Below are 17,703 nucleotides of genomic sequence, written 5' to 3'. Positions count from 1 at the left end.
ATTGTCACAGACATGTTTGAAAAATACCGACAAAAAGGCAAATTTTGACTCGCATACATATATAGACAAACTGCATGGGAAAGCTCAAAATGGGATCAACAAAATATAAATAATAATACTTAAAAAATAATACTTAAAAAAATAATACTACTTAAAATAATAATACTTAAAAAAAAACTATTTTTGTTCGAAGTCTTCCAATTGGTTCTGTGCCGAAACAGATTTTTTATAATTTCATCCATTTCAGAATTCCGTTTTTTATATCATTTTACTATTGAATAAATGAAGCGTTTTTAGTTATATTTATTTAATCATTTGATGACATAATTGGCATTTTGATATCAAATACTACTTGACAAAAAGATAATCATCACATACGACTTACATAGGAGAGGCAGGAAACAATTAGTGGAAGAATATAATTAAGCAGAGGTGAACTATTATCATTTTATCTTGGAATTCCCTAATCATTAATCATTAATTGCACGTGCATCAATAATAATAGGTGCATTTATCTCTAATTCTCTTTGTCAGGGATTGATTTTTAGTAATCAGATTTTATTATATTTTCAATACTCAGATCTTACTTCCTCATTTTTTGTTTTTCATTATCTCATTAATGAAAAACTTATTTTTTCTCTGATATAATTGTGCAACAGGTAATTTTTCAGAGTACAATCAAATTTCAGAGTACTATCAGATAAAATTGCTTTATATAATAAAATCCAGATGGATGGATGGATGAAAATTTTAAGATCAAACCTAGAGAACAAAAAGTTCAATTATTATATTGAAAATATAATTTTGTTTACTAAATACTTTCATATTTCAACCGAACCGATTTTGAATAAAGTGCTATCGTACGCAAAACAGTAGCTTGAACTCTTTAACACAAATCTTTATAACTTCTCTAATTTAAAAATAACCAAAATTATTACGTACTATTATGATATTTTTACCAAGATAAAGTTCACATCGTAATAGGAAAATAATTAATTTCAGTATTTATTTTTGATGTAGTACTATACATACTTGGTGTAGTATGAACTTTTTGTATTTTGAAACCTAGACACTTCATAATTAAGATCTACATGATATCCTCTCAAATTAATATTTAATTTAAAAACCACAAACCATAACAATAAACTAACTTAGATGCAGAATCATTAAAATATCATATTAGTCTCAAATAGAGATAAACGCCCGCCTATAACTTATTGATAAAAATTCAATAATTATGAGTTATCAAAAATTCCCTATTTCCACTAGAATCATAAATTATCTACAATTGATAAATGCATAAATATATAAATAATGTAGACAATAGATTAGATATCAGTCTGTTCACAAAAGTTAATTTTATCATGCATAAATTCACCATTGCTATTGCGTTATTTGTGGTAATATACCAAATTGGTGAGTTAGATATTGTTACTCAAATATTAAGTTACTTAAAACCTTAAATTTTATTATAAAAAGTTTGAAATTAAAAAACGTTTTTCATCTTAATTGGTGATTTAGGAAAAACGTGCGGGTTTGAGCAGAATGGCGATACAAGAATTGTTGGAGGGAGCCCTGCAGTGGAAGGTCAATTTTCTTTTGCAGTGAGTGTGAAAATTTATAATATGGTCTTGAGAAAATTTAAGTTAATTTGAAGCTCAAGTTCAATTAATGTGATGTGATATATACTCTTAAGGGGCACAACTAGTGTAACTGCCTAAAAAGAAGGTGATTTTTGGGAATTTATATTAAAAAAATACTTTATCAATCATTTCAAAATTATAAGAATATATTTACACATGTTTTGAAAATACATAGTAAAATTATTGAAGAAAAAAATTAAATATTTTTTAAGTTATCGTCGATCTCCAACGGCGCGAAAAAAAGGCCCTTCACTGCTGCAGTGATTCCGGCCTTCTACGTGGATGCAATTAAAAAAAACTTCTCGTTAAACTAGATAATATTGTCTGTAAAATGAACTACGATAAAAAAAATCAAAAATTGACAAAATGGCAGCGTTTTAAAAAAGAAGGCGAATTTTACCCAATATTTTGGTCGTTTTTGGACTGCCAAAATGCGATTTTTGATCCGATCAAAAAATTGATATTTCATTTTACGGAGAACGATATATAGAGCATGTAAATAAAATTCGATAGTGATCGGATCATTTGTTTTTGAGTAATCGCTGCAGCAAATTCGGAAAATGCTGTTTCGAGAAAAACGCCTGATAAAATGATCGTTATACAATATACTATATATATACTCTTTAAATGGCTGTGACTCAAAAACTATCTAAGATATCGATTTAAAATTTTGGTATGTTATTTTTCAAGGTATAACCTATCAAAATATGGAAAAATTCGATTTTTTGAAAATTTCACACTAGTGGTGCCCCTTAACGCCTTTATAATATAGAGAGTTCCATAACATTCGGCAAGCAACATAATTATTTGTGTATTAATTTCTCGTAATAATTAATAAAAAATATAATTCATTTTAATTAAGCGTTCAAATGCTTTCCAAATGACACGTTCATTAAAAATAAGATCTTGGCAAACAAAAATTGAAAATATCAACAAGGCATGCTCAGAATTGCTCAAATGCAGAATTTCAAAAATTATGAAGCAGTTTGAGGTTAATGAATAAATATGATGTGCCTGTGTGTGTGTTTTTTATTATAAAAATATTGAGAAAATTATATAAATAAATTTAATTCAGGTATCCTTGCGTGTTCGCGGCAAACACTTATGCGGAGGTAGTCTCATTAGAAATGATACAGTTTTAACTGCAGCCCACTGTATTATCATGTATGTATATTTTTTATTACTTTATTTTTTATATTAAATTGCAATCTGCATTTATAAAAAAAAGCAGTAATTCTTTGAATATATATGCGAATTGTCAAATATATTTTCAAATTGGATAAAAAAATAAGTGATTAAGCATTAATTGTAAGAAAAATTAAAATAAATTATAAGTACGGTAAGCTAAGCAATTATAATAAATAGACAAAAAAACAAATAAAAAAGTATATATTTAGCACGTTGACTGCAAGTGTCTACAACGTGTCAACATCCCCTCGTTATTTCGTAATGGGGTTGTTGACACAGTGGAATTAACTAATTCCTACTTCTGCCAACGTGTTAAACAGCTCTAATATTTTATGTAAATTTTTTTAGAGATGAACCTGAATACTACACAGTTGCTTTCAATACAACAACTCTAATTGAATCTCCAAACACCGTTTCAATGAAAGTGACAAAAATAATAAAACACAAAAAATTTAACTTGGATATAAACTTTGATTATGATATAGCAGTTCTTAAGGTAAATGCCATTATTTTATACAAAGTGTTAGCCCTTTCTTAAACATTATAATAAATAAAATGTATATACCTTGAATAGGTAAAACCAGTTGGATCATCAAACAAGACTATTTCAGATATAGCAATAAAGTTGAACACTAATCCAGTAAAGGATCATACCAATTGTACAGTAATAGGATGGGGCGATACATATGAGGTAAGATTTAATATCCTCTAATAATATAAAATTATATAAAACACGAACGTAAAGTTGTTTTAGAAAATTTGCGAGTTTAACTCGGATACATTAATTTCGTTATGATTTCCATTTGCAGGGTTCGCAGGCAGGAAGCCCTTTTCTTCAATATGTAGAAATACCAATTATTCCTAAAACAGAATGTGTAAAAATTTATATGAATTTATTAAATAGTGACATGCTTTGCGGTGGATTACCAGGAAAGGACTCTTGTCAAGTAAGAAAATAAATTTCTAATAAATTAAAATATCGTTTTTTTGGATAAATACTCATACACGATCAGATCAGGCAAATCAATAAAAATAGATGATATTCGAAAAATTAGCTTCTAAATGTAAAATTAACTTACAATTATTTTTATGAGTATACACATATAATATTTGCTTATTTTTTAAATTCTCATTTATAATTTTCAGGGAGATTCGGGTGGTCCTCTTGTATGCAATAATAAATTGGCTGGAATTGTTTCATTTGGAGAGGGCTGTGGTAAAAATCCAGGCGTTTATACCGATGTATCGCATTACTTAGAATGGATTAAAGATGCACAAAATAATGCTTATATTATAAGGCAGTCTCATGTAATGATTTTACTTTTAGTCACAATTTTAATATTTAAGATAATATAATACATGTATTAATATATATTTGTAATATAAAAATAGAAAATTGTAATTGTTTTTTTATAATATCTTCGTTTGGCAATAATTGTTTATGATGAGAACGAATCTAATAAACTGTATTACGATTTCATTACTTTGTGCGAGAATGAAAATAAAAAAGTGTAAGTATTATACATAAAAATATTTATTTAGTAAGATTAAAAACAAATCAATTTTGTTAAAAAATTATACTTGTAAAATTGAAAATTAATGAATAAGAACACGGTGCAAACAAAAATTATAAGGGATAAAAATGAAAAAAAAAATTATATGGTATAAAATAATTGTTTTCTATATTAAGAACATATTGTATTTCAAACAATTTTATAGCCCTAGAACCGATTATATATGAAAATTATTACAAACATGTTCTTTTTGTACATTGTTACTCAAACTACAGGTGTATCTTTTAAATCTAATCATAAAAAATTAATATAATTGATAAAAAGTAATTAGATTTATTATATAAATTATATATATAATATGAATATACGTCAAAGCAATCGATAAGTATAAAATCTGTATCATCGAACTTAAGCGTGTTAAAGGTAAATACAGTTTTATGAGTATCGAAAACTGTGATTGTACACCAGAATTTATCTTCTAGATAACGAAGCTGATACCAAATTATACAAATATATCACCAAGCATAGTTAAATACCTTTTCGTATGATCTTTTGGCATAGTCAACATTAAAATGATTAATTATGGCATCATTTTAGTTGCACTTGCAACGATTTTGCAATGCGGTGTGTGTCAGATATTATATTAAGTAGTGAATAATACTTAGCGATCACTTTAAAATTATCGAATGGTATTGTAAATCACATTATTTTAACATAATGTATTTTTGTATTATACAGGTGAGATGACTGATAAACATGACGGGGAGTCGAGAATTGTTGGTGGAGAAATTGCAAACAAAGGACAATTTTTATTTCCGGTTGGTATCATTTTAGTTAAAAACTAGCTGTAAGTGGAATTCTGTCTTAAGGCAATTAAGGCATCGTGCCTTAAGGCAAATTGCTGGAACTTCCCGTACCAAATTTTTTTTTTAAAAACGATTAAGATTTTTGAAAAAAATTTACTTCGAAAAAATAAGATTTTTGAGAAACTATATATTGGACAAAAAATTACTTTTTTTTGAAAAAAAAATTTTTTTTAGAAAAATATTTTTTTTTATTTTTTTTTTTTTGAAAAAAACAAAGTTTTATTTTATTTTGACATATTTTGGAAGATCTAAACTTTTTTTTAAAGCAATCGTACTGCTTTAACTGCATAAAGACGAAATATCAAAGCGCCGCGTCGCCGTCTAACGCGTAAACATTGGTACGGAACCCATAGGAATGTAAAACAAATTTATACTTATTGTTAAAATCTCTATAAAATATCTGATAATTTGATGTGCATATGTCTAATGATCATTTTTGACCGCCAAATGGCATTTTTTTTTACTTTTTTCATCAGATCTCCGAAACCGTTAGACCTGCCTTCATGAAAATTTTATCGATTATTCATCTTGTCAATACAAGTGAAATGTTTTTTGAATTATTCAAATCGGACGCTCCGTTCTCTTAAAAACTGAGTTACCGTTTTCGGCACTTTTTGCCCCGTATCTTTGGAACGGCTAGACCTGCCTTCGCCAAAAACTAATCAGTACGTCTCCTTATTAATACGAATCGAATGTTTTTTGAATTATTCAAATCGGTTTATCCGTGTTCCCGAAATCGTCGACGAAAATTTGTATCCGCACATACATACACACACGCACATACATACATACATACACACACACACACACACACACACACACATACATCCATTTTTTCTAAGGTATGCCAAAATGTTCAGAAACCTCTGAAACGTAAAGATATATAAAAATTTTCATTTTCGATTTTTTTGCGATTACTATAACTTACCCTACGGGAAGTTAATAAAGCAAAATTTTATTCTGGTTTATTACATTATTGTTAACTATAATATATTCTATTTTTATGAATTACTAATTTAGTTCAATATTCGAAATAAATGTGATAAATAACAAGTATATACACGTTATTAAAAAACTAGTATTATTTAAAAAATCTGATATAGGACTTTTTATCAACTTCTTTTTACTCTTCAAATTTTTGTCGATCTTCAAATTTGATGATCGTGAGCATGAGATGTCCTTTTCTGAAAAACATTAATAAAAAATAAAAAAAATAATTATACACTTATTTAATTTTTAAAAAAATTAAAAGAATCAAACACTCAATACGATATCAAATACAAACTGATTCTCAAATTCAAACACTCAACACACAACAATTTTGTTGGCACTTAACAAATTTGTGAATTTTTGGTGTGTGTTAAGTGTTTGTCATTAAATTTGTCAAATTATCTACAAATAAAATGAATTGTTCATAGGTCTCCTTACAATATTATGGTCAACACATATGTGGGGGCAGTTTGATTCGAAATGACACTGTACTGACAGCTGCCCATTGCGTGGAAGAGTATGTATATCATAAATTAATCAATTCATTTAAGTCAATACACAAACAATTTTAGTACGAAGCCAGATCACTACAAAGTAGCTGCAGGTATTTTCAGATTAAAAAATATTCCAAAGAATAGCATAATGAAAGTAACCAAAATTGTCAAACACAAAATGTACGGCATCAACGAATCTTACGTGCACGATATAGCAGTACTGAAGGTAAATGAAATCGTACAAGTATATATTCATTAGCAGATATTGTTTTTAACGCAATTGTTTATTCAGGTAAAAACTAGGACTGGACATTCTGGTAAAATAATACAATTAAATGACAAGCCGGTTAAAGAAGGAGCTAATTGCACTGTCGTGGGCTGGGGAGATTTGTATCAGGTACGATTGTAATTATCATTATATTACGTTTGGGCTCTTCCTTGGAATAGTGGTTTGAGCTGTGGGACTTCAATCAGAAGTTCCAAGCTCGATTCTCGCCGCGGAGAGTATGACGTCGAGTGACATTGGATGTCCCTTGGAAATATAGAAATCATTATGTTTCTAAAGAAAATAGAGCTGTAAGTCATTGTTACAATACCCCAATTAAAAAAAACGACGTTCATTATTATAACTACTAATAGTAAATAAATATCTTGAATAGTATAGCAAAAACAATCACTGGTTTATTTACCAATAACGTTATTTTTAGTAATAATGAGTGTCCAATACACCATTTAGAACTTGTGTTAGTCTTCTGTTACTGATCTTCATTGATTTTATAAAATTTGACATGCACCATTACAAATTAGGCCTTAACATAGTAGTTATTAAGGCTAAAGTAAAATATAATACAAATACATTCGGTAATAGTTGAATAATGTTGCAATTGCGAATTTGTAAAATTAAGATATAATCTCATACATATTCCGATGAGTTAAATGTTGGCAATCTTAATTGCTTTTTATATATTTGTAATAATATCAAGGATCCTAAATGTTATATACCAAACAAATATCCTTGAATTTTAAGTTGTTGTCTTATTTATTATTTATTATAAATAAATAGTTTCAACTTCATAGATAAAATATTTTCTCACTTTTAGGGATCAAACTATGGCAGTGATGCACTACGTTTCGTTAATATTTCTATAGTTTCAAGAGTATTGTGCGCCAAAATATATCAGTCATTATTAACTAATGATATGTTATGTGCAGGTCAAAGTGGCAAAGATTCTTGTCAGGTGAGATACATTGAACTGTAAATATAATATTCATATTCACAAAATTAATATTCACAGTTTTTATAACTGGATAAATAAACTCCACTTTATTTAACAATAGTTTTTATTTCATTAATGGAAAATTAATACTTCAAACTACTACTTCAAAATTAAAACTTCTCGATTTGAATTTTTATATACAAAATAATTTTTTTAACGTAATAAACAATTTTGAAGCATTTATGCAAATCGTGTGCAACTTATATATTTATTTACACATATGTGGAAATAGGCAATGCAACTTTTATTATAAATTGAAATATTAAAACGTTGCTCTGGATTGCTTTTTATTTTCAAAAGTGAATTTCGCATAATTTATCAAAACGTAGTATAAATTGTAAAGAAACTTCTGAGACCTGACTTTGGCATAATTTTATATCACACTCAAAATTATTTCCAAATACTCGCATTCCTATGATTTTATCCTCTGCATTTTTTCTCTTCTTGGATATTATATGGAGAAAAATTATTGCTTACTCTGATTGCGGTTCTATTTTTTAAAAAACGTATATGTTAACTTTGGAATCTATCTTATCAATGTTAACTTTGGAATCACTAAAAATATTAAATATCATAACTGACTTTTAAAGATTAATATTATAAAATAAATTATTTATTATTATGAATGATATTAGAATGGATCAAACAAACACCATAGATATTGGAAATTTATTCCAGCATCTATTTTCCAGGGAGATTCAGGAGGGCCACTCGTGTGCGACAATAAACTAACAGGTATTGTTTCTTTTGGAGCAGGCTGTGGCGATGTACCTGGTGTATATACCGATGTCTCACATTACTTAACATGGATCAAAAAAGCTCAAAATGATGGAAGTGTTATCAAAAATTCACTATATCTACCTATAATATCAGTCATAACAATTGTTGTAAATGCTATGCACTAGTCAGTTATGTGACATCAAATACAAATGTGTTACCTTATTCAATTTTAAAAGATTAGTTATTTTTAGTGATGTATTATATATTGAATGAAGGTTTCTGAATTTTTTGAACATTTAAGAATTTTTTGGATGATTTGGAAAATCAAAGATAACTATAAAATAACATGTAACATGACTAGACCTTGTTGCTTATAAATGCTTAATTATTTTTATTAAAATAGCGTTTTTACAACAGTAACGAAATCTGTGTCTTAAGTTTTATTTATATTTTATCATATCAACATATTTAAAATTCATATATAAAAAAATATATAAATAAATATATATATATATATATATATATATATATATATATATATACAATCCTAATTTTTTAAGTAATTTATTGCAAATGAGTTAAATTATGATATAGATAATTAGCACTATCTAATTTAAAATACCTATTAAAATCTTTTTGTAATCTAATGGTATTGAAAGATTACTAATTGCAGATATACCATCAAATTAATCATCAACTAGATACCAAAAATCGTAAATGTTTTACTATTATCTGTTAGATAAAGAATTATCATCGAAAGCAACATGAAAAAAATATAATAAATTAGTTATTTAATATCGGTTCGTTTGAAGTGTTGCAAAAATGAATATAAATATAAGTTTTGTGGTTCTAATCTTTATAGTTCTTTCAGTAAAACATGGTAAGGTATAAAAATTATTTATTAAAATATTTTTGGATAGTGGCATTATATTTTTCATTAAAAATGCTCATGCTTATTATCAGGCTATTCAAAACACTTGGAAACAAAAATTATTGGAGGTGAATTTGCAAGAGAAGGCCAATTTCTATACCCAGTAAGTGAAACTTAGAAAAATCGGCATGTTACATTAATTGAATAAAAATATATAATTGTTCTGAAAATATAAATTTAAATATTTAAATTCTTTATTTTCATTTTCTCAATCACTTAAAATTTTTAATGTTATTTTATTAATTAAAAGTATTATAAACATTTAGAATATTTTGGCACAGGTTTGAAAATGTGCAAGATTCTTCATAAATAAAACAGGATGTAAAATTTTTGTAAAAAATATAAATTATAAATGTATTCAAATTTCGTTGCTGTTTTTTTAATATGTTATATAAACCAAATCCAAATGTGTGAGGAACTTAAACCGGTAAACATTTCTATTGTTTTTCTAATACTTCAAAAGTAAATTGGTTTCATTAGTTTACAAAAGTAAAAATAAACATGGTTTTAGGTATCACTTAGAAAATTAAACAAGCATATTTGTGGCGGGGCTTTAATTCGAAATGACACAGTGTTAACAGCTGCTCATTGTGTGGAAGAGTAAGTATATTTTTTATTATACATATTATTGGCTAATGATTCTCATTCATTCTCAAAATCGAACCCACCACAAAAGTCGTATTTCTCCAAATGCTTCAAAATCCCTTTCATATTCATTTGAAGATTACATATGAAACAAAACAATTGATTCTAGTTCAAACTTTAAAAATTCTTTTTATCAAAGTTTATATTAACACTTTCCACTCGTGAATTCAGAGATTTACATGAATTTTGCCGCCGGAGTGCCGGCATCCGAGTCGAAAGGGTTAAATTTGAAATTAGTAAACTTGGCTAATAAATTTTGTCACAACATTTTGAATTTTTATACTGTTTGGACTGAACAATTATTTGTATGTGATACTGATCTAAATCTATGTAATGAAACGATAATTAATTTATCTTTCACCTGTACCTACTCAGGAAAGTTCAAAGGTTTGATATTCGTGTATCATATTTATCAAGTTGGTAACAAATTTAACAATTAAATAAAAAAAATCAAATTTAAAATTTTTACACTCATTTGATTTTAAGATTTTATCTGAGAAATTCGTTGCAAATCCGTTATATATAATATATATAACAGATGAAAATCTATCGAAATTGATACAAAAGTAAACAAATGTTAATTATCACAATAAAAATAATTAAGTAATTATATCGGATTTGCAACGAATTTCTCAATATATATATTTTAAACAATTATATTTAACTTTTATTTGATTTGATCAAATTTTGTAAGACTTTGAATCACTAAATTTATCTTCCAAAAAATTCTAATAAACATATTCAGTGATTATTTCATATATCTTTCCCTTACATTTGTTGACTCTATTTTATGTTTATTTTCAGTACGAATCTTTCCCTTTACACCGTGGCAGTCGGTATTCTTGAAATCACGCAAGCCAAACCAGATGATATATTGAAAGTCAGGAAAATAATTTCACATGAAAAATATGACAAAAACTCGTTCCAACATGATATCGCTGTGTTGAAGGTCAATACACTTTATTAAGAGTTAGATGAGAAACAATTCTAATTTATTTTTATTTACAACTTGAATATCTCCTTTTGTATAGATTGAAACTGTGGATGGATTAGCCCCTACGCATAAGGGAAGAACAATCAAATTAAATGAAGATAAAGTTAAAGATCACACAAATTGTACTGTTATGGGCTGGGGAGTTGTTCGAACGGTAGGTCTACTGATAACCTTTTGCACTCGTTTGTTTTTGAACTTGAAGCATACTATGTTTTGAAAGAGTGTTGATCGAATTGTTCATCATAACCAAATTTCAAATATGTAAAATATAATCTGAATATTATAACTATTTTTGCATGTGCACCATAGTTGCAGTACATAAGCCCAGAAAACGTTGTCCTCTTATACAGTACAGTAATAGATATAAAATACAGTAATAAGTTTGAATTTAAAGAATTTTTATATCAAAATCTTAAAATAATAATTTTGATTGAGTAAATATGAACGACATAATTAAAATGTATTAAGTTTAACTTATTGTTATTTTATAATTTGTGATATTAAGTATTTTCTGAGAGAGTTTTGATCGCAATATTTAACATAGATGCTACTTAAGTATATACTAAATCGTCTACCTGAAATAAAAATTCTCGAGCTTATTTTAAGTAAGAGATGGTAGTAAGATAACCATAGATTTGGCTGTGATAGCTCGGATTTTCATCATGTATCCCGGATATTTCTAAAAGCATTTCTTGTCTCGGTTTTTTATTTTTTGTCCCGAATTGTCCAGGATTTTTGAACAAGTTGTCCCGGTTTTGATCACATAAACATGACTACCATATTAGTATTTAATATGAACCAAAATAAATATAATGCACTAGTTGTAATTTGCAAAATATGTATACAACAACTTACGGTGCGGATAATAATAAACATTAAATCATATAATCAAAATGTTTTTCTTTAATAAAGATTAAAATTAAAAAGCACGTGTTGATCAAAAATATATTTTTACATTATTTTTCACAGGCAACTCCTCCAATAGCGAGCCCATTTTTGAAATATGTTTTTGTACCAATCAATTCTAGAGTAACATGTGATATGATATACAGCAAAACGTTTACTGAAGACATGTTGTGTGCGGGTACACCAGGAAAAGATTCGTGCCAAGTAAGTTTTCCTACAGTTCATTTTTACAATAACCTTATATATAGATACATATTATACTAGATTTTTTTTTAAATTATATGAAAGCGATTTCCATCTAATACAATGTCGAAAGGAAAATGTTTGTATAGTTGCAAAGGATATGATAAAAAACGTCTGAAAATAACATTTCTCAGTTCTCTCACAAACGACCCTCGTTTTTAACTTTAAAAAATTACTCAAAATAGTCATTATTATTATTGGTGTGTATTTTAGGGAGATTCTGGCGGACCTCTAATATGCAATGATAAACTGGCTGGAATCGTGTCATTTGGAAAAGGATGTGCAGTATACCCTGGAATATACACCGATGTTTCACATTATATATCATGGATTAAAAAAGCACAAAATTCGGCGAATGCTAATAATCAATCTCTATACTTAATTATTTTTACACTTGCAACGAGTATGCTGCTTTTCAGAAGTTGAAGTTGAAGAATTATTTTTGTTTAAATAAATCTGCTTCTAAAAGATAAAATCTTTATTTTGATAGGTATTTTCTCATACTATTGTAATACTGATGGTAAAAGTGTAATTGGGAAATCATAAATATGAACGTGTTTATTAAATAGCTAGGATAAAAAATATAGGCTTTAAATATCACAGGCTCCAAATATTATAAACTGAAGTTGAACATGCCTATTACTTATTGAAAAATATATTAAGATGCTCTATATAAAAATTCTCGATTTAAGTACAGATTTGTACAGGTCATTGTTTATCCTGGTTCAAATGCTAATTCAAATGTTCATATAAATACGTATAAGTATATACATAAAATATATATAATAAATATTCAAAATAGTATAATATAATATAAATATAAATAATAGTTTCACACTAAAATTAATTAAATACTAAAGTGAATAGCAATTGATTTCTGCATAATTAAACTATGATAAATAATAAATTATTATTAATAGTACACGTGAAAATGAAGTTAACTAACTACTAATTACAAATTAAATTATATGAAATATTCAGTCGCAATTTGTCCATGTTCAAGTTGCACAAAAAATATGGCATAGGAAATAATACAGTTTTTAATAGTTTTTGAATTCTCAATATATAATTAAACGAGAACAAAAAGGCGCGAAAAGATCAGAACTATGAAACGTTAACGTTAAAAAAGTTTTAATTTTTAAAATATAATATATTATGTTCAAACAATAAATTAAAAAAAAAAGATTATTTAATATAAATTTGATACAAAAAATATTTTTTTAATTTTTTTGTTTTCACAACAGAAAGTTGGGTGTTATACATGTATATCGAATCTATCTATTAATAAAGGACATGAATAATCATATACGTTTAGTTTTTTGTTTGTCATTTGAAGAGTTGTCTGGTATCAATTCTGCTAAATAATCCACTGATCGATACATGAAACAATGTTTATTATGATCCCAAACTGCTATTAATTTATACAAACTGCGTACTTTGATTATGTTATCATATTTACACAGAATTTATACAGTATGTCCATACTATTAACGCATTGTTGAAAAGCTAAGAGCTTCTGATTTTGATAAGAGCTTTCGAACCTTTGCAAGCTCTTTCAATAAATTTAATGTTATTTGTAATTAAATACTTGCCATTGAATGTGCACCGTTCGATGTTGAAAATAAAAAAATGTATGAAAATATGGTTATATACTCGGTTTTATTCACCTGTTTAGTTTCTGAATGTGTGATCGCAGGTAAGTGGTATAATGATATATGATAAATTATATTAGTAATTTAAAATATGCAGTCTTATGCGGTCATCCTTTGGTTAAAATTAATGTACATATAATTTCTGAGAATGAAACGCCATATAATGATAGTTTCGTAAAAAAAATTATCGTAATTTATAAATTAATTTTGCGTTTTATAATGATCTACAATTGCCAAGTAAAATATATTAAAATATCTAAGTAAATAATTTTGAATGAATGAATTCGAAGCTGTTCTAAACACAAATATAATAATTATTCAATTGCCAAATTGAAATGAATGAACATAATCATTTTTAGCAAACATCAATATCAACAAACCTAACTGAAATGAAAATTTCTTTATATATGTGATTATATTTATCTTCTGGTAAATTTTTATAATTTCATGTAGGTATATTGTACATTTATGCAGTTTTTTTTTTTTTTTTTTTATTTTTTTTTTTAAATTTTATTGGCCTCCGCTTACAGCATTTTTAGCCACATACATTATTCATTTTATTCTTCATCATATTCTATAAAATTCTTACATATATATTTCTTATATATTCATCATATATTTACTATCTCTTCTTAAATCCTAATCTTCCATTCAATTTTCATTCTTCTTCTTGTTTCTCAATATGTTCTTCTCACCTTGTAAACTTCTTTTTTTCCTATTTACTTCTATTTTTTCCTGTATTCTACAAATTAACAATTATTTGAAAGCGCCAGGAGTCGAACCATCGATCTCCGGCATGTGAGTCGGACATGCTACCTCTGAGCTACGTCCGCCACCATTTATGCAGTTTAAATTATGAAATAAAAATAATTTTGATGTACGAGTATTTAATAGCATTAAACTCGTATAAAAATAAATTTGATGATGCATTAACTCATTTGTGAAGAGCGCTTAAGACTTGTTTGGTATATACAGGGTGTCCCAGACATTGACGTCAAGCCGAAACAGGGTGATAGTGTTGACCTTAAATGGACTGAAAATGTTGTGATGTAATGTAAAGAATAATAATAAATTGTAATGTAATAATGAAATTATCAAATGTTTTATAATCCTGATTAAATGCGTCAACTTTTGATGAAATTCATTACACGCACACACTTTAGAACATTTTTGTTTAAACAGAGCCTCTCAAAGACGACCGATTTTAAAAATTTTAAATTCACAGTTCAACAAAAAGTCTTAATTCTTGAAAACTTGAGTTATTTTTTCACGGTTCAAAAGTTCAAATGAACAAAATTAATAACAGTTAACCACAATAACCAAAAAATGGTCATAATTCCACCAAAACTTTAGGTTGCACTTAAAAGCTCATAACTTCCAAACAACGGAAGATTAATTTTTTTCCCATATTTTTCTAGGACAATTAAGGTCAATACAATCACGCCATTTAGGCTTGACGTCAAGGTCTGGTACACCCTATATATATACAGGGCCGGTCCTGTCTTGAATGCTATGCATGCAAAAAATGCGGGCGCACGCCTTAGGGGGCGCCAAAATGAGGTTCGGAAATGGAATTTATAATATATTATTTTTTATTTTTTTAAATATAAAATCCTGAATACTTAATAGATTATAATAAACAATCCAACTTAACTATGAATCATAAAAGGCATATTCAGTTTGCAATGTGATATCAATAGAAACAATTAAACAAATAATAACTCTGCAAATTTGTAAATTATTGTTCTGCTTATTTAATATAATGTACTTTTAATTTTTTTTCTTCGTTTGAAGTTAACATGGAATCGAAAAAGAAAATATTTAGTGTTCATTCCCGTAAGAGCAAACCAACGAAAGTTTAAATTAATTATTGAGCGTTATTGATGAAAAATAGCAAGCTGATTTAATTAAAATGGAACTTGTTAAAGAAATATATACTAATTATAATAGAGAAATACTAATCTTTACTAACACTTTAAAAAGTTTAACTTAAAAAAAAAAACAATCTGATACTCTGAATATGATGGGAAAGTAAAGCTGAATACAATTCGGCCCTTACGATACCAATAAGGAGAAGTTTAATTCAATTTTAGATATTGCAAATAATGAAAAAATAAACTAAAATAAAATATAATTTAAAACATAAAATACGAGTGTTATGTCTTTGTTTGCTCTTTTGTCGTGATAGGTTGCTCTTTAGAATAACTCGCATAATAAATAAGTTAAATGTTTCAAAATCATAAATATTAATATTACACCTACGTTAGAAATATTTGAGAATTTAAAAATATTTGATTATGATCAACCCGCGAATAGCCTCGATTTTTTAAATAAATTTAATGTCAATGTATTTTATACGCTTTTAGATTATATCTAATTTTTTGTGTACTAAAGTGTGTGTACAAAAATCCAGAATGATTGATAATTATAATTATTTACTTTACTTCATTTATTTACTTTACTTTAATTATAATTTAAAAAAAAAAGGAAATGTTTATATAATTTCAATGAAAAACTGTTAAAACAGTTAAATATATTTGGGGGGAGGGGGCGCTAGAACAAATCTTGCATGCGGGCGCTGAGGGCCCCAGGACCGGCCCTGTATATATATATATATATATATATATATATATATATATATTGGGTGGTCCTTAATATGGACATTTTCGAATTTCCTTGCTCCTAAGAGCTCAAATGGTTCCAAAGTGATAAAAAACAATTCTCTGAAAGTTTTAGCTCTTAATATTGTCTTTTACTTAGGGCGCAATTTAATAAAAGCTTTGTATGGAAAATTTTCAAAAATTTTGATCGTTTTAAATTCATTTGTCGCTAATTCATTATCGCTTTATACCTTTTTTTTCAATTTTCAAAATTTTTTTCATGCTATTTCCATACGAAGTTTGATTGAATTGCGTACTATTTAAAAGTTAGTATTAAGAACTAAAACTTTCAGAGAATTGTTTTTTATCAATTTGAAACCATTTGAGCCCTTATATAAAACAATCATTGTAGTTGAATTTAGTACAACAAACATTTCAATTATTCATCCAATTTACAGAATCGCATGCTTCTAACCGCATAGCTGGTGGTTGGGAAGCACAGACAGGAGACCATCCCTATCAAGCATCCGTGCGATATTTGCACGTAGACGCCAAGTACGGCCCTGGAACGGGGCACTTTTGCGGCGCGACAGTGCTTACGCCTACAGCGGTGTTGACAGCAGCGCACTGCGTTAACGATGAGTGAGTGGCGTTGATAACATATGAGGCGATTTATTAATGAGCAAACAGAGACTGTCTGTCTCTGCGTTTCCCAACTTAATGTTAAAAACGGAAATATATAGTGCGATTAGTATATAAATATAAAAGAAAAAAACAAAGTTACCTAAGCTTTATAGATTATCTATAGACAATCGGACTAGTATTGGAATATATAAAAAAACAAAAGTTCACGTATTTTGTTCTAATTCACAGTTCTTCAATTTGTACAGAATTAAAAACAAAGAAATATTCAATGCTATTCGTTATTGTGATCCTTCATGCGTCTAATAAAGAACTCCGATGTTTTAACGATTTTAACGATACGACGATTGCACAAATTATAAACAGACATTTTAAAATAAATCAGTTTTAGAATATTC

The 17,703-nt window shown here is 27.3% G+C and overlaps 3 protein-coding genes across 3 annotated transcripts; all 3 read left to right on the top strand.

The window, feature by feature from the left end:
- Positions 1–1,343: 1,343 nt before the first annotated feature.
- Positions 1,344–4,225, top strand: LOC113384482 (anionic trypsin-2-like). The gene is made up of 7 exons (XM_026622197.1): positions 1,344–1,416; positions 1,522–1,604; positions 2,719–2,807; positions 3,180–3,327; positions 3,406–3,522; positions 3,641–3,778; positions 3,978–4,225. Exons 1-7 carry the CDS (start codon positions 1,365–1,367, stop codon positions 4,185–4,187), a joined length of 837 nt encoding a protein of 278 aa, XP_026477982.1. The 5' UTR covers positions 1,344–1,364; the 3' UTR covers positions 4,188–4,225.
- Positions 4,226–4,944: 719 nt separating this feature from the next.
- On the top strand, positions 4,945–9,730 carry LOC113385964 (trypsin alpha-3-like). Its single transcript, XM_026623782.1, has 8 exons — positions 4,945–4,969; positions 5,084–5,163; positions 6,630–6,718; positions 6,774–6,921; positions 6,988–7,092; positions 7,796–7,933; positions 8,665–8,859; positions 9,656–9,730. The coding sequence occupies exons 2-8, from the start codon at positions 5,089–5,091 to the stop codon at positions 9,728–9,730; spliced, it is 825 nt and encodes a 274-aa protein (XP_026479567.1). The 5' UTR covers positions 4,945–4,969; positions 5,084–5,088.
- A 1,308-nt stretch (positions 9,731–11,038) lies between these two features.
- LOC113385963 (cationic trypsin-like) lies at positions 11,039–17,309 on the top strand. Its single transcript, XM_026623780.1, has 5 exons — positions 11,039–11,217; positions 11,300–11,416; positions 12,232–12,372; positions 12,625–12,814; positions 17,122–17,309. Exons 1-5 carry the CDS (start codon positions 11,059–11,061, stop codon positions 17,307–17,309), a joined length of 795 nt encoding a protein of 264 aa, XP_026479565.1. The 5' UTR covers positions 11,039–11,058.
- Positions 17,310–17,703: the final 394 nt, after the last annotated feature.

Source organism: Ctenocephalides felis, unplaced genomic scaffold, assembly GCF_003426905.1.
Source record: "Ctenocephalides felis isolate EL2017-DRISC unplaced genomic scaffold, ASM342690v1 CF-g0.4_SCAFFOLD_03571, whole genome shotgun sequence".
NCBI classification, from domain to species: Eukaryota; Metazoa; Arthropoda; class Insecta; order Siphonaptera; family Pulicidae; genus Ctenocephalides; species Ctenocephalides felis.
This window is presented reverse-complemented; position numbering and strand designations above follow the sequence as displayed.